The sequence below is a fragment of the Amphiura filiformis genome, chromosome 20 (genome assembly GCF_039555335.1).
Source record: "Amphiura filiformis chromosome 20, Afil_fr2py, whole genome shotgun sequence".
Taxonomy (NCBI): Eukaryota; Metazoa; Echinodermata; class Ophiuroidea; order Amphilepidida; family Amphiuridae; genus Amphiura; species Amphiura filiformis.
The window spans coordinates 5,638,156-5,661,698 of NC_092647.1; the positions used below are offsets into that span (position 1 = coordinate 5,638,156).

The 23,543-nt window shown below is 35.5% G+C and overlaps 1 protein-coding gene across 1 annotated transcript; it reads left to right on the plus strand.

Moving 5' to 3' along the window:
- The first annotated feature begins 10,936 nt into the window (after positions 1 to 10,936).
- Positions 10,937 to 22,982, plus strand: LOC140143011 (uncharacterized). Its single transcript, XM_072165037.1, has 6 exons — positions 10,937 to 11,053; positions 11,533 to 11,580; positions 16,894 to 17,016; positions 17,957 to 18,088; positions 20,773 to 20,847; positions 22,950 to 22,982. Exons 1-6 carry the CDS (start codon positions 10,937 to 10,939, stop codon positions 22,980 to 22,982), a joined length of 528 nt encoding a protein of 175 aa, XP_072021138.1.
- The last annotated feature ends 561 nt before the right edge of the window (positions 22,983 to 23,543 follow it).

Here is a 23,543-nt window from a genome sequence, read left to right on the forward strand (position 1 = left end):
CTGCGGTAGTCCAAAACTGAAAACCATGGTGCTAGTCCGAAACTGAAAACTACAGCGCTAGTCCGAATCTGAAAAACACTGCACTAGTCCGAATCTGAAAAACACTGCACTAGTCCGAATATCAGACTATCGCAGTGTTTCCCCCAATTCAAATTCGGACTAGCGCAGTGTTTTTCAAATTGGGACTAGCGCAATGGTTTTCAGTTTCGGACTAGCGCAATTTTTAGATTCAGACTAGCGCAGTGTCGGACTGAAGGAGTGTTTTCCAGATTCGGACTAGCGCAGTGGTTTTCATTTTCGGACTAGCGGCGTGTCGGACTGGCAGAGTGTATTTTAGATTTGGACTAGCGGCGTGTCGGACTGGTGCAGTGCATTTCAGATTCGGATTAGGGGCGTGTCGGACTAACGCCTGTACTCGTTTAATAGTACCTGGGCCAAGTGATGTAACACAGTCACAGGGCTGTCAACTTGTTAGAATTACGGGACACGGTCACCCAGTCAGTCCAAACACCGTCAATCCGAACCCCTGTCAACCCAAAACCTCAAAAAGACGTCTTATTTTTAAAAATGCGACTTAATTTAAAAAGATGTCTTATTTCTAAAAAGGCGACTTAATTTAAAAAGACGTCTTATTTTTTTTAAAAGGCGTATTTTTACAAAAATCTCCGTTCTAAAATAAGTAGTCTTTTAAAATAAAGTCACCTTTTTTTCTGAAATGGCGACTTTAAAAAAAAGAAAGCCCCTCGGAAAAAGTTTAAGCAACGCTACAAAATAATGTACTGCAACACACTGAAAGATACGAGTGCTTCCACACTTTATATTTAATTTATTTCTATTTTATTTTTAATGTACATGATTTTTTTATGCAATACAGTATTACAATGAATAATTTTGTGTTAAAATGGAAAAATGAACAATTCAGTACCATATTCAACATGTTTAGAAAACAATAATTTTCTTCCTGAAAATTGCAAAATATGCTCAATATTTTGGGCATGCACCATTTAACTTCAGGGGGGGGGGGGCTGGAAGATTTTTGACAAAAAATCCTCCCACTACATGAGCAAAAACCAAAAGCTACATATTGTACATGTAGTGCAAAAAAAAATAGCTGGAAAAAAATGCATGCCGTGAAAAATAACTTCGTATTTGTATTTGTATATAGTACTACACACAGTAAATACTCATGTGAAACATTATTTTTTGCATTTTTGTTAAACCATTGTTAAACCTCGTATACGACCTTGAACACCATGAGGGTTCCCATAGTGCAGCTATGACTCAAGTTTGATATAAAATTGGATTGACTGAGTTTTAAATATTGGACAAGATGCAGTCGATTCCAATATTTTAAAACTCATAGTGAGACCAATAAATACTGGGCGTAAAGCATCCAATTTTATCATTATTATGTGTTGGATCCAATATTTCCACACACTTGGATTAAACAAAACATATAAATAATGGTTGCAATAGGATTTGAACTGTTCATATGTGTACATCCATTTCAAAAGCGATGCACTTGTCGGCTGCTACATGTGTCTCATTTCAAATAATAGCTAGGAATAAATACCCGACTCATCTCAAGTGGAGGTCAATTCAAATCATCCCCAAGTCACATGGTTAAAAAGGAAGCCCCGCCAGATCATTTCTTCTGGGGTGAAACAAACCTGCCTGGTTATCAAATTAATCAGTGACAAGGTTATCTCTGAATTTGATAGATCCTAATTGATGTTTTAATGTTATTAATTTTAATGTTATTACATCAATTAGCATCAGAAGAACTGCTCTGGCAGGGCTTCCTCTTTAAGGAATGTTCTCTGTATTCTAAACCATGTGACTTGGGATGATTTGAAGTGACCTCCACTTGTGTTGAGTCTGACATGTAGCAGCCGACAAGTGCATCGTTTTGATATGGATGTACACACATGAGATCAAAAAGCCTTACATTAATTGTTGACACACTGACACACAGATGGGACAGACACACACACGACTCGTGATACCATAAGGTCTTTTCCTTAGGACGACCTAAAAATTAGTAGAAAACGATAAGCTATGTTAAAAAAATTTGTCCCTAGGGTCAAATTTCATACTACAGGGGTCAAATTTACAAATGGTCAGATTTTGTCAAAAACCACGGCATGGTATACCTCTGGTAATAACGATTCAGAAAATTATAGTTTGATCTATCTGTGGCATACTGTTTCAGAGTTCAAAAGGTCAGAATTAGGAGACGACTCACCAGCGGAACACTTTGGCATATAGTTTTTGACAAAATCTGAACAATTTTGAAATTTGGACCCTGTTATATAAAATTTGACACCTGTTCAACCCAAGGAAATTTTTTGAATATTTTAACAGAAAACGGAGATTGTCGTTTTGTACACATTTTTTTCTGATCTACAGACATTGATTAGAAGTTGATTTCTGAGGGTGCACAATTGAGTGACTCCATCTTTTTCCAACTAAACTACATCTGGAACATCACCCTGTGGTTGCCTAATGTAATTTGCTACATTTATAAGCATGTGATGCATGTAATGCAGCGTAGAGTCTAATGGAAGTTAATGTCCATGTATATGGGAGCGAGTTCCAGTTGTGCAGTCTTTGGGAAGAACTTCTGCTGGAAGCAATCTGTAATGATACGATGATACTTTTTGATGGTACTTTTGGGGGAGTGGATTAGGATTTCTGGTATTATCATTGGTGCTACGTTGATGGAGTTGAGGTAATTCCCTTGAGGTATTTCGCAAGCTGAAGGCGTAAAACTTGATATCCATTCTCCGGTTAACCGTTTTCCATGTGATGACGGTCTGAAGCCTCAGGGCTGTTTCATGGTTGGGTAATCACCTGTGTATACAGCAAAAAGGAACAAAAAACAATTTAGTTTCAAAGTATGAAAATCAAATTGCAGCACTCGTTTTATACAGTCTGAACAGTCGTGGCGGCATCAGATATTTGTGCCGGAGGGGGCATTTCATTAAATTTCCACAAAATTGTGCCACAGGGGGGGGAACTGAGAGGAGATCTCCGACTGGGGATTATGAGTACCCCCCCCCCCCCCGGCATGCACTGCACCGCCACTGCTGAACACACAATCCCATCACATGAACAGGCAATAAATGAATTTTGTATTTGAATGATTTCTTGCCCTGTTTTGTATACTGTACACATAAATTTTTAACTTCCCGACCAAAAACACGAGTTCCAAAGGAAATTCATCAGGTGGATTATTTGTGTTTAATTTGGACAACCATGTATTTACATGTACATGTAGAACTTTGTTGTTGTTGGGCTCTGTCAAGTCAACAAATTACAAAGGAAAAAACAATCATGTTGTTTACCCTTCCTACATGATGCACAGATGCAGTACCGGTACATACTACATTACAGTTAACATGGTTAATACACCAGATTATTTTAGGAGTTCACTACATTCATAACATTTCTAATTTGCATGTACCACTCGGGGTGTCATCTCATCTCAGCTCCTATTAATTTTTTTTTTGTCAGAATTAAAAACCAACCCACAACTATTTATTCGGAAAATATTCTTTGAAGAAGAAATAATTACAACGATCGACATGAAAATACAAAGCCAACAATTACATCACAAGCATGAAGTCTACGTGCAGCAATGCTACAGCTGATTTTATCATGACGAATGATGACATAATGCACGAATATCATTCTTTGCCTGGATCCGGGAAGTCATCTCATCTCGGAAACAATAAAGGATGTACTACAAAACATCAGAATTAAAAACCAAACCACCAAGTCAAGTATTTATTCGGAAAAAAGAAGGAAATAAAATTCATATTGCGATCGACACGGCATGTGAAAATGCAATCATATCCACACGTACGAATGCATGCAACCAAACAGCCAAAGAAACTCTCTCTGACCCGCGTACCCGGGCTCAAACCAAGTAACAATCGAATATTTAGGTACACAAAGACTCATACTTACCAATATATCCCAAAACATTCAATCAAACTTGATATTTTCCACAATTTCATAGCAGATTCCATCATTCTGTTCTGATCACACTCGCTGTCCACTCACCACTCGTGAATCGTGACCTCGGGTTTGTTTACAACTTGGTAGCCCGATATCGATTGATCGCTGCTTTGTATACATTTGGCTGATCCCCGTTTTTTCAGCAAATTTGGCCGAAATTAGGACAACTTTCACAGACTGTTTTGCCGTCTAAACCTGAATCGTTAGTGAAAAAAATGAGCATAGACACGAAGGGGAACCACTGTGAACAAGGGATCGTCTTGATTTCACTAACGATTCAGGTTTAATGCCTATAAAGTGAGTTCAAAGATGGGGAGTTTCAGACGGGAACACACGCAAGAGAATAGGGTGTAATTTGAAACGCTTGCGAACACGCAGGAGTTTCGGAGCGAGTTCTGCTGTATGCAGGGATACTAGCGATATCTTCTCTTCTACAGGATATAGCGGACTGCGTTTTATTAGCTTTATACCGATGGATTTGTACACGATTAATAGTGGTGGGATAGTACTGATGGTGAACATGCATGGATAATTATGGATGATGATTTCATTTCATCTTATTAACATCTTTAACAGACCTACAGAAGTACAGGAATACAATGTTTTGATGTCATTTTCCATTGATAGGGACACACGGTATGTTAAACTAGTTTATATCTATAGGCCTATATATAATACTACTACTAAAAACAACAACAACAACAAGTTGCGTTTGTTTTTTTCTTTTATTATTGATGGTTTTTAAAAAAACACCTTTATTTTTATTATTAGGCCTAAGTGTCGGTAGACCTATACTGTATTTATGTGAAATGTGAAACTTAAAAATTGAACTTGGTAATAAAGTTAAACTTTCTTGCTGGAATTATGTAAATGGTCAAGGTCTCTAATATTATGAGTTTCTATGCACGAAAAGATCACTGATCATGCTGATATATCATATAGGTATACTTGTATTTAACCTTTATGTTTACATGACTTGTTATATCAAACAAGTTGTGTTTGTTATATGTGACGTATTGTGTTAATTATACGTGACGTATGAGCTGTGTAAAGTTAGAGTTACGTAATGGTCACAGGAAACAGGAAACTGTCCAGCATTTGATATCATATAAATAATGGTCAGTAATTTTCACATTAACATTTTATTTGTTTCATTCAGTTTAACTTAATTTTCTATTTTACTAGGCCCAGGCTTCGATTTATTTATATAATTATAAATTGACATATTAATATTTATTAACAATTTTATAAAATGCATTGAATGAACTGAAATGATTCAATTCGAATGAAATGAATTTTATTAAAATAAAATCAATTCATATGAAACGAAATAAAATGAATGAATTAATAAAATCAAACGAAGTGAATTCATTCAAATGAAATTAAGTTAAACTGAATTAAATTACATTAAAATCAGATGAACTAAAATGAAATGAATTAGTTCCAGGGTGGACCGGTCAAAACCTGTTTTGTCCGGTTAAAACCAGGTTTAAACCGGCCAAGACCGGACAAAACTGGTCAAATCTGGTCAAAACCTAATTTGTATTTTAGAGTTAAATGAAGTTGATGTATCCTGTATAACTATAACATAACTATAACCGCTACTTGGATAATAATAGAATAATATGATTTATTTATCACTTAATTAATAAATAAATCATTAATTAAGAAAATATAGATAAAAAATGTCCCTTCAAAAGCCAAGTACTTAAACAGCAAATGTTAATGAATGATATGAAAAATTACTAGTACCGTTCCTCTAATTAGATTAAACTATGAGGGCTGTGAGCAGGAGGGTATATTTTACATGAAACATTGATAAGAAATATTTTGGAACTGTAAAATTGAAACTTGTTCTGTAGTCCGTTGAAGAAATTTATGCCAAAAACTTAGTCTCAACATGGACATGTTAATAAGAAAACTATTAAAAACCAACGGGGGTTGGGGGGGGGGGCATTGCTTTTAAACTTTTCATAATTAGGCTAATGGATTTAAACTCTAGCATCGCCACTACAAGGAGTATGCTTAACAGTGACATCAATTTGTTTGTTTGTTGCACTTGTGGGATACTGGCATACAGTGTTTGTATTTTATGTCAAGTGAGGTAAATTTTTCCTTAGTTTAATTTGATTTTGTAGCATCAAAATGGTTTTGACCACTTTTTAACAGGCCAACCCTGATTAATTCAAATGAAATAAATTAAACTGAATTAAAATACATTGAAATCGAATAAATTAAAACGAAATGAATTAGGCCTAATTCAAATGAAATAAATTAAACTGAATTAAAATACATTGAAATCAAATGAATTAAAACGAAATGAATTAATCCCAATGAAATAAATTAAAAAGAAATAAATTACATTGAAATGAAATGAATTAAAACGAAATGAATTAATTGAAATGAAATAAATGACACTGGAACAAAATTACATTGAAATTAAATTAATTCAAACGAAATTAATTAATTCAAACGAAATAAAAATGAAATAAATTACATCGAAATTAAATTAATTAAAATGAAAATCAATTGATTCAAATGAAATAATATGAAATAAAATAAAAGCGACTCTTTCATCATATCTATCATATTCATGACACCACATTTCGCCACGCCCATCTCGTGAATATTCATTTAAATCAGCATATATAAATATTCATATATGCTAATTAGCCACGCCCGTCTCATGAATATTCATATATGCTAATTAGCCACGCCCAGCTCATGAATATTCATATATACTAATTAGCCACGCCCAGCTCATGAATATTCAAATCGATCTTTGACCCCCTGATGACCTTTGACCCTAGGTGACCTTTGACCTCGGTTGACCTTTGACCCGGAAGTGACGTCATCGTGACCTTTGACACGTGATGACCTTTGACCTCGGTTGACCTTTGACCCGGAAGTGACGTCATCGTGACCTTTGACCTAGCGTACAAAAAAGCCCACACTTACTACTTGCTCCTTTCTTTTTAGTTTTATTTGATTGATTCGCTGAGTGCAGTGAATCGTGATTGATTGTTTTTCACTTTATATAATTCAGAAATTTGTAGGCCTGCTAAGTCTGTCTTGTTGATTTTCATCCCAAATTCGATTTACAAATAATTGCTTTTTAATATTGTTGTTGTTGCCTACCCTTAGGGCTACATTGTAATCAGATGAATAGCAGCATTGATTTCATCAAAGATATCAAGGCTATAAATTCAAAATCAACACATTTTCCAGGGCGTAGCTTGACGAAGTGCCCCCCATCAATTTTAAAATTTATAAAATCCTTGTGAAAATTGCCGAAAACGGCTTGTGCCCCCCCCCCCCCCCCACCCCACCCCGGCATCCGAGCTCCGGGCACGAGCTAAGCCAAGTTTCATAGCCTTTTCATGTCTTGACCGTGGATCGATATTCTATTGTAAGTAGGCCTACGTCCCGGTACGCTTGTTCATTTTCTGCATGGCTGTTTCTGTTATGAACTTACGCCCCTCTGAAATCAAGCGCGTGAAAAACTCTCGGCTAACCTTAAAAGAGTCATAATCCTATTGAGCAGGATAATTGAATCTTCCACTCTCTCACACTGTGTCTATAGAATGACACCCATAAACCACACACAGTTAAATTCATACAATACATATAAGAGCTTATGGTTTGAAAAGACCGCCACACTTGATATAATTTTGCAACGTTAAGGTTAGCTGAGAGTTTTCATGCGCTTGATTTCAGAGGGCGTAAGTTCATAACAGAAACAGCCATGCAGAAAATGAACAAGCGTACCGGGACGTAGGCCTACTTACAATAGAATATCGATCCACGGTCAAGACATGAAAAGGCTATGAAACTTGGCTTAGCTCGTGCCCGGAGCTCGGATGCCGGGGGGTGGCGGGGGGGGGGGGGGGGCACACGCCGTTTTCGGCAATTTTCACAAGGATTTTATCAATTTTAAAATTGATTGGGGGCACTTCGTCAAGCTACGCCCTGGAAAATGTGTTGATTTTGAAGTTATAGCCTTGATATCTTTGATGAAATCAATGCTGCTATTCCCCTGATTACAATGTAAGGGTAGGCAACAACAACAATATCAAAAAGCAATTATTTGTAAATCGAATTTGTGATGAAAATCAAGACAGACTTAGCAGGCCTACAAATTTCTGAATTATATAAAGTGAAAAACAATCAATCACGAATACAGATAGGCCTATAGTGAAAAAGAGAAAGAAAGAGAGAGAAAGAAAATGAACGAGAAAGAAAGAAAGAAAGAAAGAAAGAAATGGAAAAAAAAAGAAATGAAAAAAGAAAGGGAGAAAGAAAAGAGGAAAGAAAGGAAGTAAAAATGAGAAAAGAGAAAAAAAGAAGAAAATTCAGCCACACGGAGACTCGAACCCACAAAAATATTTCATATTAGACTCCCAGTCCAACGCTCTATCCACTCGGCCATAGATCAGCTTACGCAATTGACTGTTCTCAAAGCGGATCATATAACTATAATTGGATGCAATTACATGATTACAATCGCGTCCGCATTATGGCTCTTAGAATAAACACGAATGTCGGCGCTGAAATTTTGAACGAACTGATGGAGGAAAACCTCGTTTTTTGCAAAACTAGCTTCGATTTGGATTGAAAATCAAATGGAATAGCAATTGGCAGAATGTTGAGAAATAATGTAGGTATTCAGATGTCTAAATTAACGTCTCGTAATCAAGATATCGATAATTTCACAAACCAGCTTTTTCTCAACCAAATTCTCCAAATTTTTCCCCCAAAACGGGCTTTTAAAATTTAATCGGTACTGTATTCGGTTCTTCCCCATGGCAACATTATTTCTGTGATCGATTTGTAATACAATACGAAAAAGAAGAAAACAATCGCTCGGTGTAGATTTATACGGAGCGCACATTTGAAAAAAACCTCATGGAACGTGTTTTTGATCTTGTGAACATGGTGGGTAAAAATGCATATGGGCCTTTCCCAACGCAAACTTTTAGATTAGGATTTGTTGCTTTATAATCATGAGTGACAGCTCCCAGACATATATTTGTGTACTCATTCCCAATAATCCACTTGTCACACCCCAAATCCACTTGTCCGAAGTAAACAGCTTAAAAGTTCCTATCATCCAGCTCTTGTGTGCAGCAGAGCAGCAGTGCATGCACAGTTTCTCCAGGGTAGTCAAGACAATGATGTAATAACCACTCAGCCAATCAGATGAGCCCACTTCGATGTCACTGCTGTGAGATGTAAATGTCACTTGTAATGATCAATCAATAAAGTACTATGCATCAATGGGGGTGACGAGTGCATGGAGAGATGCATGTCCCTCATGATAGCGATCTTCTATTAAAACAAGAACAAAATAATGATAATAACACAAATGAAAGGGAATAAGCCAAAATAATTAATGTGATTGTATGTTATGCATACTGATGAGCTCTGAATGAGCATGCATGCTTGAATCATTATTTAGTTCTCAAAATTACTAAATGCAAAGGCAAATATTTAGCGCAGCAGTTGCCATGGTTTTGGTTTTGTTTTAAATTCGTTCATATGGAAAAACCTTGCGTGAACCGTACCCGGGTGTGGTTATCATTGTATAGTGTACATGTAGGGCTATGTAATATTATATTATTATTAGGCCAATTTTAAAATAATTGGTGCATAAAATGAAAAATTCGTTTGAGCCTACGCCCGAGCCTACGTCCCTTCGTTTTTGGAAAAACACTAGCCTAGTGTGGAGGGATGTTTTGTTTTTTTAAACAACCAGAAAAGGCCAATTTTATTTTATTTTTTTAAGATTGTGAGGGTTTAATAGGCTAGGCCCCTTAGAGTTCCGACCACAAAAAATGTGAAAGCGATTCATGCCCGGATTCATGCTAACTAAAACTTGTTTATCAGCATAATTTTACATTTAGCTTAAATACCTGGGTATTAAAAACTTTAAAAAACTCAAAATAAGTTGATTATGGACTGAACGTGATCGTGAGGAGGGAAGGGGAGGTGAAACAAATTTTTTTGCAGTGGCCTAAATTGTGTTTTCAAATAAAATGCGAGTTATTCCAGGGAGTTATTTTATAATTGATGCGATCAAGCAACATCAGTCGGAACTCGGAAATTTGGAGATTTAGCTGAAAAATACTTTTTATTATTATTATTATTATTAGTGTTATTATTATTATTTATAATATATTATTATTATTATTTTTTAGTGTTATTATTATTATTTATTATTTGTTTATGTTCATTATTGTTATTATTATTATTATTATTATTATTATTGTTGTATTCTTTATTTTACATACTAATAATATAGGTCTACGCTTATTTTGTTCAACATTTTTCATTCCGACATTTTTACAATATTTATAAATAATATTTACAAAAATATTTATATAATTAGGCTATTTTTATTTTTTTAATATAAATTTATTTTCATGGTAAATACTGCCGGCTAATTTTGTTTTCTCCCCAAGACTTGAGTAAATTATAATGTTTCAGGTTGCGTACTAGGACCTGGGAGTCAGGTTCTTGGGTTCTTTTATTATATCAAAAATATTTATCAAGTAGATTTCCAAATTTCCCAGACACTTGACCCTCTTCTACTGGGCATGTATTGTTCTTTCAAGTGTAAGTTATTTGCATATCAATAACTGTTTACTTTGCTAGCGATCCCATTCATGAGTTGCCATGGAGCGATCCCCAAACAATGAAGCTTGATGGGCAAGTTCATTCAGTCACCATGAGTACACAGCAGTACAGCACACTTTCAGCCTGCGCATCATATTGACAGGACGTCTAGATTTCATCATCTCGTTTAATATCTGTAATATGTACATCATCTCGTCAGTACTGCATCTCGTATCGAATTACCCTCGTATCGAATTACCCTCGTATCTGCATCTGCACCTGATATCACCCACACAATATGGCCGCAGAAGCAGTTGATTCGGAAGGCACATGGTCCAGATGTCATGTGAAGGAGGAGAAAGAGGGTTTCCGCCATGTCTCCTTCGTGGGCTGGGGGCCCAAACACGACAGATGGGTGAGCCCCAATGAGTAGGTATCCTAGGTGAATTCAAATTTGCCATCAAATTGCATCGTTTTATATATCAAATTAAAGCCCTTGAGTAAACTAAGCCAAAACTGAAAACCTTTTTTCATAGCACTTTCCGTAGCAAAGTTACATCTTGTCAAAGATTGACTTTCATCAAAAAGATTCAGCTAGCAAAATTCCCCAAAACGGCATTTCGGGGTGTTTCTAGATCTTAGTCTCATGGCGATGGCAGCTTTTTTTAATGGAACTGCTATCAAAATCCTCTAAAATTCCATGTGCGACTTGATTATCACCATAAAAAATCATATATTTGGGTCAAGTGAAGTATAGAAAACATATTTATGTAGGTTTCCTTCACCCACCTATTATCGAAAAAATTCAAATTTCTATGTAAATATGCATTGTGTTGGGGCCCCGGTCTCGGCGAATTCGCTGACTAGTAAATGTGTTAACTAAGGTTTGCCTAGGTTACCTACAATGAGTTCAGGCAATGCCACGTGTCGCAGGGAAGCACGGTAAGTAGTAGAACTTGTTCTTGTCATAATATTTCTCACATGTTGTTGTGGCCCACGATTTCTGTTCGGGTGTAAAACATCATTTTCGCGACGTGAAAAATTTGCGATTTGCCTTAATATCCAACCAATTTCATGACCTTTCCAGCTTTCCCTGGCCCGGGTTTTGCAAAATATTTCTCCGAAGTCCAAATAATATTTAATCAAATTAATTATCTCTACTCCGGTATGTACACTTATATTATGAGTTTGATATAGACTCATCTTCTGATTCAGAAATTTTCATGCTGCTTATGGGTGCAAGTGAATATGACATCATTAAACCTGTATTAATTAGTATTTTGTTAACTAGATCATTGTTGTTGTATTGTTCTTGACTATACCTGCACCCCCGGGACCTGCACCTGTAGTATAGGTTTAGTTTTATGTCAATAAAAAATTTAATTGATTGTACGCCAAGACTTTGAAAGGCGACATTTCGTATGTAGTTTTGTAGTACTTTTACGTCTGGGAAAAAGACTAAGAACCTGATGATGTCAAAGGTCGCGTTGCGGAGTTTCTAGAAATTGTAATGTTATCTTGCATGCTTGCCACAAGGAAAACTTAAGAAACATTATTTGAGAAGAGATATTAAACAATCTGAAAAGGGTAGAATTGAGTCTGTCTGAGGATCACGCAGGTACTACTGAAGCTTCAACATGTTCAAGGTACGGTAATCACTGTAATATAAAATTGTAATTTCCCATGAGTATGAGCAGAGAAGATGTAATAAAGAGGAGGGTCAACAGAATTATATCCTTGAGATAATCCCGTAGGTAATCCTGTCGCATCTATTCATAGTCCTTTATTCTCAAGTAGTTAAACATCCACTTGAAATATCCTATGATGTTATGTGTGTGACCGCCCATGGTTGACCGATTTTCACTTCAGAATTGGAAATATTTCCAATGTTTCTATAGAGAATTTGTTGAAAAGTATGAAACGCGTGTGTTAAGGACCTGCTGCTTGGATGGAATACCAATGTGGATAATACAAGAAAGAAATCGAGTGCTGTAAAATTTCCCCCCAAATCCGCCCTTTTTTTGTATTAATATATACATTTCTAAAGAAAAAAATTTTAGGATTTTTTAGAGAGGTGACGATTGTTGATCATTTCTATTTTATTATTTTATGTATTTTCCTGTCATTTCCTGCAAACCTAATAAAGATATTCTGATAATTGAAAACATTCTTTATCATAAATAATAGAGGCTGAAAGTGGCAACAAGCAGCAAAAATTATAATTTGCCATGGAACTTCAGTCATATTTTATCCGAAATCTGACAAGATGACAGGGTCTGCATGCATGGTGTGCATGGTATGATGACATGCACACACTGACCTATCCCTAAAAGCAGTTAGCTGCAATTTGTGTATCACACCCATCCCGGGTTCAAACCCCATTGTGGTATTCTATTGTAAAGCAGCTAAATAGGGTGATTCATCATTTACTTTGAATGAGCGGTCTCACACATATTTTGTTTGAGGATAGCTTGTTCAACCTCCTCTTTATTACATCTTCTCTGGTATGAGGCATGCCCGGGAGGAATGCATCATTGCAGTAGTCATGCCGTATCTATCATGTTAGACTGCGGAACTCAGTCCTCAATGATAGTCAGTCATTTATCTTTTGGTCGTTTATGACTATCATTTGAGGACTGAGTTGTTATAATATATTTTCCGAGGAGCAATTTCAGACAATAGCTGGAGATTAGTGGGGCAGAGGTTATCTATTGAATCCTTTCATGACCACTGCACTGAAGCATAGTCAAGTCTGCCAAGGTCAAGGACACTCGGCACAATTTGAAAGACCACACAACACACAACATTTGGTTATGACACCAATTTGGTGTTTGTTATGCTCCTCGAAATTAGTACCTTATGGTCTATGTCTGGTATCATGACCTATTAGTGTTACTCAAAAACACGAATCAGACCCAGAACAAAATATTAATTTCTGACATGATGATTCTGGGTCTGAACTGTTTCTATTCGATATCTTGATGCAAAATTGGACAAACGAAGCACATGGTCCTACTTCACAGTTTTTTAATCCCCTATAATTCATGTTGTGTGGATCACTCTATTGTGGACCATCCATACTTGAGTATTTGGGCAATCCTTTATTGTGTCCGTTTGTCTGCAATGCGCGTGCGCCACGCCGCTCTGCGGCAAGCGGCAGGGTAGTATGAAACCAGCATAATATAATAGCCAAAATAACAAATTCTCGATCATGAGAGGATGTACCTTCTGCGTCAGTGTACTTTTCATAGAATAACACGACCTGCATGACTTGACCTTGCCTAGCAACGACCGTGTGATTGGTCAATTCTCAATGTGTTTGCATCGTAAGCGGGGGTATTTGCGTAGTACGCTCGACGCAAATAACTGCACTCTCATGATCGAGAATAAATTATTTTGGCAATAGATAGCATATAGCAAATGTTTTCTGAGGTGGGACCTAATTTCAAAAATTTTACCCAAAATATGTAAAAGTATACATTTTTAGAAAGGATTGCAAATCTGTAGAGTTTGAGTGGATACGTGTGTACAGGCAGTGCCAAAAATGTGATGATTCCACTGAAAAATACCTAAAAAATTTGCATGTCTTTACCACTCCAATATTTCTACCAAGTATAAAATAAATTGGAAAATGAACTTGATATTTGGAATGTATACAATTAGTCCTTTCATTTTACATGATATAGGGTAGTTTGCACTCTTATTTGTTTTAAGCCCATGTGTTATACAGGGTGTGAAAAAAAGTTGTATTTTAAATTGTTTAATTTAATGTAATATTTCCTAAGTCATAATTAGTCATAATTAGGGGTTCATTCATATATTTTCTTGACTAAACGGTTGTTTATGCCCGAGGGTAGGGCCGACGTTCATACATACCAGAACATTTTGTGATTCTTATTTCATCAAAATAATGACAAAAGATAACGAGGAACATCATAAAAAAACGATGAATTTCCTTCATTTTCTTTACCCCGAGATCGCACATCCGGGCCACCGGGCATAAACACTGTTTGTGCCCGTCTCTCGACCAATCATGTGCGCCGTTATATAGCGCGTATGTATGAATGTACGATCTTAGAACAGCGTGGTAAATAAGGCAGGCCCGGGGGCCCGTAGCCCTTGAAAACCTATGCGGGCCCGATGAAAATGTGCTGTGGGGGCCCGACTGGCCCTTGAAAAAATTAATTAATTTAAGCTTACTGAAAAACGGGACTGAAAATACAAAAAATCTTCCAAGACATCGTCCATACTAAACTATAAATTCATAATGGAGATTCATTTTTTTAAAAAGAAGCATTTAAAGATGCTTCTTTTTTCAAGAAATGTGTTTATTTTCCACGCTCAATTTATTCAGGCCCGCAAATGTTTGTGAGGGCCCCCAAAGATTCAACAATACCTCGTCTACCCTTAAGGGCTGGGGTATGAACGTTTGGACAGTATTTATTTTGGGACATTAGAGCACATCAGACATATCGAATTGCATTCTGAATACGAAGAATGTTATTCTGATATCAAATAATTTTGATTTTTTGAAATTCGCAATTTAATACACATTTTATGGCAAATCATTAAAAATTGATATTTTTGATATTTAACAGTACTTGAAGTAAACTTTATAAATCTGATGCTTTATACTTAAAGTGTATGTAGGTGGGATGAAAAGCCGACGATCAATTGAAAATTTTGACCTTTCGTATAGAAGACATGGATTTTTTTTCCCAAAACACCAAAAAAAATTAGGTCTTTTTGGGAAAAAATCCATATCTTCAATATGAAAGGTAAAATTTTCAATTGACCGTCGGCTTTTTCCTCCCTGCTACATACACTTTAAGAATATATCATTAGATTTATATAATTTACTTCGAGGACTGTTATATATCAAAATTTGAAAAATATCAAATTTTTATAATTTGTCATAAAATTTGTATTATATTATGATTTTCAAAAATGAAAATTATTTGATATCAGAAAGACATGCTTCGTATTCAGAATGCAATTGATAGGTCTGAGGTGCTCTCATGTCCCACAAAAAAATACTGTCGAAAAGCAATAAACGCTAATTTTAGATCCCTTAAGTGCCTAAATTGTAGCATAAATTTGGAAAATGTATTCAAAATATAAATTTGAATATTCAAAATCTAGTTTAAAGAGTTGCTATAAAAGTATCCAATTCCCATAAAGAATGTTCCAGAAATCAATATACAGTATAAAATAATTTGTAACAATGGAACAAAAGATCTATTTATGATAGATTATTTTCATTCTTTTTTTCATGGATGCAAAAATTAGGGCCCATTGTATTGCATGACACACCTTCCACTGCATTGATTAAAAGCTTGTTAAATCCATAATTACTAAGTTTATAAAGATTAACTGGGCAATTAATGTAGTTTAATATAGAAAGTTAAGAAATATCTCCAGTGCCATATGGGAGGTTCTCGCTGGACTACAGCTCTAAGGAGATCCTTTGTGGTTCTCATGAGCTTCCTTCCAAGTCTCAGATCGCATGTTGTGTTGCGGAGATCTTGATTTAGAGGGAATCTGTACCATAAACCAATCAATGGCTATATAGTTGCAGTAATAATAAAAACGACAAACAGTAAAAGTCCCAACGTCCAAATAAAGGAGAAAATCTTAATTCCTTACGACGATCATCGGTGAGTTTGTGATCCATGGTGGCGGCCATATTGATAAGTTCAGATTCAACATGCGTTCAAAAGAAAACGCGACAATTTTTACCCACAGAAGAACATAAAAAAATATACCGGGGTATTTTAAGTAATATTTATGATCAACAATGTCTTTTGAGAACGAAAAGTAAAAACAGCACTAAAAACCAAAATTCGCTGTAGGGGTCGCGAATGCCATACAGCAACACACGCTCACCGTGGGTCTGTGTGAAAGGTTACACTACCGCTTGTGGCAGAAAGGATTCGCAAGCAGCTATCATGGCGGCTCCCTTGAATCGCAGAAACGAAGGATTAAAAGTGCTTTAGAGCGTCTGGTATGTTTAATTTAGGGGCACTGCTCCATAGGACATGTCGACTAATACATTAGAACCCAATAAAAGTATAAAAAATTATAATTCTGAGAGCATATACTCGAACGATTTCAGAAACGATACAATGGGAGTCATTATACAGGGTGGTACAGGCAAAATTAAGGATGAAAATATTAATTCAGTTAGGGGTGTCACCCCTCCATGTGCATTGACAATGTAAAGTTTTGACACATGTTTTTTTTTTTCATTCTTAGGATCAGACAAGACCCAAGAGGGTGAAGGTAGGGAGAAAAGTAGTAAAGGAACAGTCGGTAACAACTTTGCATCTGCGGCGAGATGACATGGTGGACGCTGTAGTGGAGGGCGAAGTTAGGAAGGTGTGTATTAAGCCTTGATACAGGGCCTTTTTAATATTCTTTTGTCTTCCTTTAGTTTGGGGGAGTTTAAGCCCTAAGTTTATAACCGGGAGCTTTTCACTTTTTAAGAAACGCTTCCTACATGAGTTTTACTTATTTGTGTGTCTTCTGAACACTTTCTTTGCAAGGAAAGTTTATGAATTAGGCCCCCAGAGACTGACCCAAAAAAATCAGAAATCTTGGGTCTTTTTCAATCACCTTATAGAAAAAACTTAATTTTGGACATTATCAAGGACATTTTATATTTGTTATTCGCTAATTTCATTTATTAAATGCGTTTCTGATTATAAGAAGTTTTTCCGTTTAAATTCTGTCCAAAATCACGCATGTTTTAAAATGGAGGAAGAGCTCACGAAAAAAAAAATATCAACCTAACGACCCTCCCAAATTTTTGTCTTGGAATGGCAACCAAACAATTCATTTTTTTTTTTGCCTTGGCTAAGTGAACAGGAATAGCCCAATGAAGTTTTTATGTGCTTGGGCAGATTTGTCCTGATTCACAACTTTCACATGATTAGTTTTACTGGGTAAACGCAAAAAAATCATTGTCACATGGTTGTCTTATTACAAAATGCCTCGGATGTTGATGCGCAAAAATTGCTTTTAAAGGGCATGTAGTAATGGTAAGGTTTAGAATTAGAACCTTCTAGTTACATTGTAGTTTGAACTTATTTAAAGGTGTGTGTTCACAAGTTTTTTGTATTGTACTTTGCATGTTGAGGCCTGTACAAAAATTACAAAGTTGCAATGGTCCAGATATTTACGTAGGGGAATATGCCAAATTCCGGTCTCAATGGTTGCATTGTGCAGTATTGCCTTCTCCAAATATAGTTTCATATGTATTTTAAACATACCACTTTCAATAATATTGAATCTTAATTGTTCAAACTCTATTCCACAGGTTCAAGTTCAGGAGATTGATCCTATGAAAGGGACTGTAGGGGTTATAGAGGTGGAAAATGCCAGCAAGTCGGTAATTTATCTGCCAGCAGGAGCCTTTACGGGCTTGCCTATTGTTAAGAAACAGAAGAAGGTATGTTAATGTTATTTGTATAAATTTTCTGCAGATAAAAAGCACCACCCATGATTCAAAATACAGTAGAAGCCCGATAATACAAAAATCTGATACGACAAGCTTGATTTTCAGGTCCCTGGCACTGAATCCCTATGTTATTATGTGATGGATAAGACCAAATCCTGATCATCCTAAAGTTTGTGGCCCCACAAATTTCGCATTAAAGCGTTTCCACTGTATTGTTTTTGTGTTGTCCTTTTTTTCATAGCTTAAAACTGGGGGTTGCCACTGCCTTCATTAGAGGAGGGGGTATTAATTGGGTAAAGTAAAAAATAATGGCACCGTTTAGTTGTTGATGCCTGCTGCGCTAATTAAAAAGACCAGCAAAGAAATCAATCAATTGTAAATAATATAGGCCTAACAATAAAATTGAACTAATGTAATTCAATTTTTTGCCCATTTTTGAGATAGCCATAGATAGTGTCACCAATAAATTACAAAAACTACTTTAGAAAATGTGCTTTGCAAATTTATATATTTGAGGCTATACAGTTACTGTAGCAAGTGTCAGGAGTGTTACAAAAACATGCAAGCTGGGCTCAAAAAATAAAATTGAAGGTAAATCCCCTAAATTCTGTGCCTTTTTTGAGAGGGCCATAGATGTTGTCCACAAAAAATTACAAAGACTGTTTTAGAAAATGTAGTTTATAAAATAATTGAGGCCATACAGGAACTATACAGTGTCAGGAGTGTTACACAATAGCACTACTTGGATGGATCCTTACATCAATTTGAAGAACAATGTGATGTTAAAAACTTCAACACAGTTTTTGCACATCATATTGCATTATACAAACTTCCAACAGAAAATAATTTAAGATGTTTCTTTTGACAAATAAAAACTTTTGGTTTTTTTAGGTGTTTTAATGAAAATTTTATTTTTTTCCCAAAACTTTCCATGTGAACAATTCTGCATTAGTGTCTAAGTAATTAATTAAAAGAATTACATATTTGCATAATTTTGTCAAATATAACAAGGAATGACATGGATCTTTTGTGTTGTTTCTGATGATTTTGGACAACTTTTACCAATAAACCAGTTGAAAAAATATATTTAGCAATATTATTATAAGTTATTTTTTTTATTTTTGCTGAACCATGAAATGGTATCAGCCTATATGAGTGAATGTTACTTACTAGCTTACTGACTAACCATTTGGTCTGAAATGGACATATCTCTATAAATGCCACGAAGGTATGATCCCATGAGTGGTGTCAAATGAAAGAGGAAAACATAAAGAATATAATAAAAATATTTCCAAACGTCCAAGGTCATCCAGGGTTCTAGGGGTCAAAAAGGGTCATTTTAACCGAAAATGCTCCGATTGAGCTTAAATTTAAATGCAATGATGCTTATGACATTCTAAACATGTTTAAAACATTTAAAAAACTATTTAAGGTCATTAAGGGGTCATAAAGGGGTCAAAGGTCAAGGTTTTAAAAATGCTCCAATTGAGCTGAAATTTATATGCAATGATCCTTATGACATTCTAAACATGAAAAAATATTTTAAAATTAATTTAAGGTCATTAAGGGGTCATAAAGGGGTCAAAGGTCAAGCTTTTCAAAATGCTCCAATTGAGCTGAAATTTATATGCAATGATCCTTATGACATTCTAAACATTTCAAAAACATTTTAAGATTCATGTAAGGTCATTAAGGGGTCATAAAGGGGTCAAATGTCAAGTTTTCTAAAATGCTCCGATTGAGCTGAAATTTAAACGCAATGATCCTTATGACATTCTAAACATGTTGAAAAGATTTTAAAATTCATTTAAGGTCATTAAGGGGCAATAAATGGGTCAAAGGTCAAGGTTTCAAAATGCTTTAATTGAGCTGAAATTTAAATGCAATGATCCTTATGACATTCTTAACATGTTTTAAATATTTTAAAATTCATTTAAAGGGGGTCGTACAGAGGTCAAAAGTCAAGTTTTCAAAATGCCAGCTTTCCATGATCAAGGTATATTAAAACGGCAATTAATGAAACAGTCTTATTAAAAAATAATACTATCCAGCACGTACAGTATTGCTGCTTGATCAGATTGTCACAGTTATCCACCTAACTTACCTCGTGCCCTTGCAAAGGGCACAGTTGCTCTCTAGAGTTTATTTTATATTCTTTATTTTTCCTCTTTCATTAACACCACTCGGGCGGTCATACCTTCGTAGCATTTCGAGATTATGTCCATTACAGACTCCGGGTGACAGTGATATAGGCCTACCACAATATACTGCCGAAGCCACATGGTTCAGGTATGGTGCGGTTATCGCTCTAGTTTCTTGAATTTAGATATGTTTTGCTTACAATAACATTTACAATTACATTTCTGAACACTGTTTGTAATTTTGACCCTTTTGTCACACTTTTGTGCCATTATTTCTGATTATACCCATATTTGGGTGTACTGCAAAGTGCAAACATGGGTCACATTTTTGGCGTTTTGGTACAGGATATCTCTGAAATAACTGCCAGCAAAGAATTTATGTTTTGGGTGTTTTAATGCTGCAACGGAACATAATGGAATAACGTATGCTGTTTGTGTGGTAAAGCATCTACCAGCATGTTGATGTTTTAAATTGTAGCATGTACAATTGCCCTCAGTTCATGGTTCATGACCCATGTATTTTTCATCTTTCAGAAGCCAATACAGAAGAGAAAGAGGTCCCATGTGACATCTGGATCTGTGAGTGTAGATGGAAGCAGAGGTCGTAGTGTAAGTAGATTTTGTTTCATTCTCAAATGGTTCTTTGTTTGAAGTTAATGCAGCAGAATTAAAACAGAGAACCCTGACTGCACCGTCACCGCTTTGGATCCTGACTTTGCCAGCCAATTCTCATCTGAAGTGTTTGGGTATTGCGTGCAGGTTGCATCAAGTGGTCTCTGAAATGTGTCTTGTAATGCAAGGATGCACCCACATAAAGATTGCCACAAGCACATTCCAAGCAAATTTTTGAGTCCTGGTTATGTGGTTTTAATTCTGTGTTTAAAATACATTTCATATCATATTAGAGAAGGGCTGCTAGGAATACGCAATTGCGTTATTTGCAACAAAATTTTGTATATTTTGGGCAAAATCAGATTGCGTTTTTTGGTAAAACCGGGGCATGTTTTTCGGCCTCCAAATCCTAGCAGCCCTACAATAAGAGGTGAGTGCACGCATACAGTAAATGGGCATGGATGGGCGGATTTACTTCAGATTTTCAGGATGGGTGGGTCATGATCAAAAACTTTTTTGGGTGGGGTTCGAGGTCATATACTGAGGTCAAAGGTCAAATTACAAAAACTGTCGTATGGGCATGAGACTTGGTGGGTACAGTCAACATTTAGAGCGAAATTTTTTGGAAGGTCATTTTGGGGTCATCGCGGGTCATCTGAGGTCAAATTAATAAAATTGGTCATATGGGCATGAGACTTGGTGGGTACAGTCAACATTTAGAGCCAAATTTTTGGAAGGTTATTTTGGGGTCATCCAGGTCATCTGCAGGGACGACTGCCTTTTGCGAAATTTGTCTATGGAATTCCTTCCTACACTATTTCAACCTTATTTATGTGACTATTATTGTTGCCCATATTTTTTTATGTTTGTTTGTTTACCACTCAGTTGACTTTTATAATGACCTTAAATGAATTATAAAAATTTGTACACATTTAATTTGCCCCATGGTGGAGGCATCCCATTCAACGCCTTACATAGAAACTACAACGTTGTTTTTTTGATGTTATTTTTTTGAGCGCTACGTTCTAAATGTAGCAGCGCTATATATATAAATATTTATAATGTGTGTAATGTATGTACCCAGTGGTTCCACATGACAAACCACTATATTGCTTTAAAAAAAAGAAAAAAAGAATAAGCATTTTAATTCATCTTACAAGCAACTAAAATGTCCTATCAGCACATAAAGTATTTATAGTCCAGGAATATGCCTTCTTGACCCTGTTCAGACTCCCAGAATCCCAAAACAAGGGTGAATTGAAGTCATTGCACTATAGATGAAACTAAAAAGACTCCAAAGGTATTTTAAATGGCATACTAATTTTATAGACATATGATGTGAATAGAGGAAATGAAGGTGAAAACCAAATTTTAGGCTGTCTTTTGATGGTTTTCCTATGATAGACTACATGTATGGGGCATGATAGACTATGGGGCATGCATCTCTACGGCCCTTGGTTTTCCACTTTTGTAGTCTACTCTTGGGAACTACATGAAAACACAACAAATCAACAGTAAAGATATGTCTGAATTGATATTCAAAAAAGTTCCCACGTTTTACTTGGGACATTAAGGAGTTATTTAGGGTTAAAAATGGGTTTTTCGTGATTTTTTTCCATTTTTACCCAAAAATATCAAATATTAAAATAGCTGTAACTTTCAAAATAAATTGAGTAGAAATTTCATTTCTATTGTAGTAGTTTGATATAATGACATATTTTTTAAATCAATAAAATATATATATATTTTTTTTTTATGCAAAAAATACATTTTTAGGTCAAAAATGGCCAAAATAGCACAAAAATATGATTTTTGCCATATTTTTATATTTTAGAGTTGTGCGGTGACATTTTTATTCACCAGTATTATACATCCATGTGACATGTAACATCTACAATAGAAATACAATTTCTACTCAATTTATTTTTAAAGTTACAGCTATTTTAATATTTGACATTTTGGGGCAAAAATGGAAAAAAATCACGGAAAACACATTTTTAACCCCAAATAACTCCTAAATGTCCCAAGTAAAACGTGGGAACTTTTTGGATATTAATTCAGACATATCTTTTCTCTTGATTTGTTATGTTTTCATGTAGTTCCCAAGAGTAGACTACAGAAGTGAAAGATAAATGCTCATGCCTCATAGTCTATGAATAAAAATTCACTCTAAAAGGAATTCCAGCTTTAAATTATGTAGAAGAGGTCGTCATGTAATTAGTTTGGGTGGAAGGCATTTGTAGGATCATGTTTACATCCAATCATGACAGTACACCAAACCATCAATGATGAGATCATGCACACTATTAAAAAGCAAACCAAACATTGAGTTCTATAACTTCCTGTCAATTCAAGTTATTAATAGGCATGTGACGCATGTCCAATACAAATTTAAATTGATTCCAACTTATTGGATGGGACTTGATGAAAGAAACATTTTTGCGTTTTTAATCGTAAAGGTGGTAACCTGATTGATAACATCATCCCCTCACTTTACCCCATCAAAATGCTCGTTCACATGCTGAAATTAGGCGTTCCAAATTGGTATATTTCTGGATAAATCATCAAAAAACTGTCAAATTAGTCTCAAATGTGGTATACCATATTTTAGACTAATTCAACAGTTTTTTGATCATATCTTCGGAAATTCACCGATTTGGAACTCCTAATTTCAATATGTTAAATGTTATATG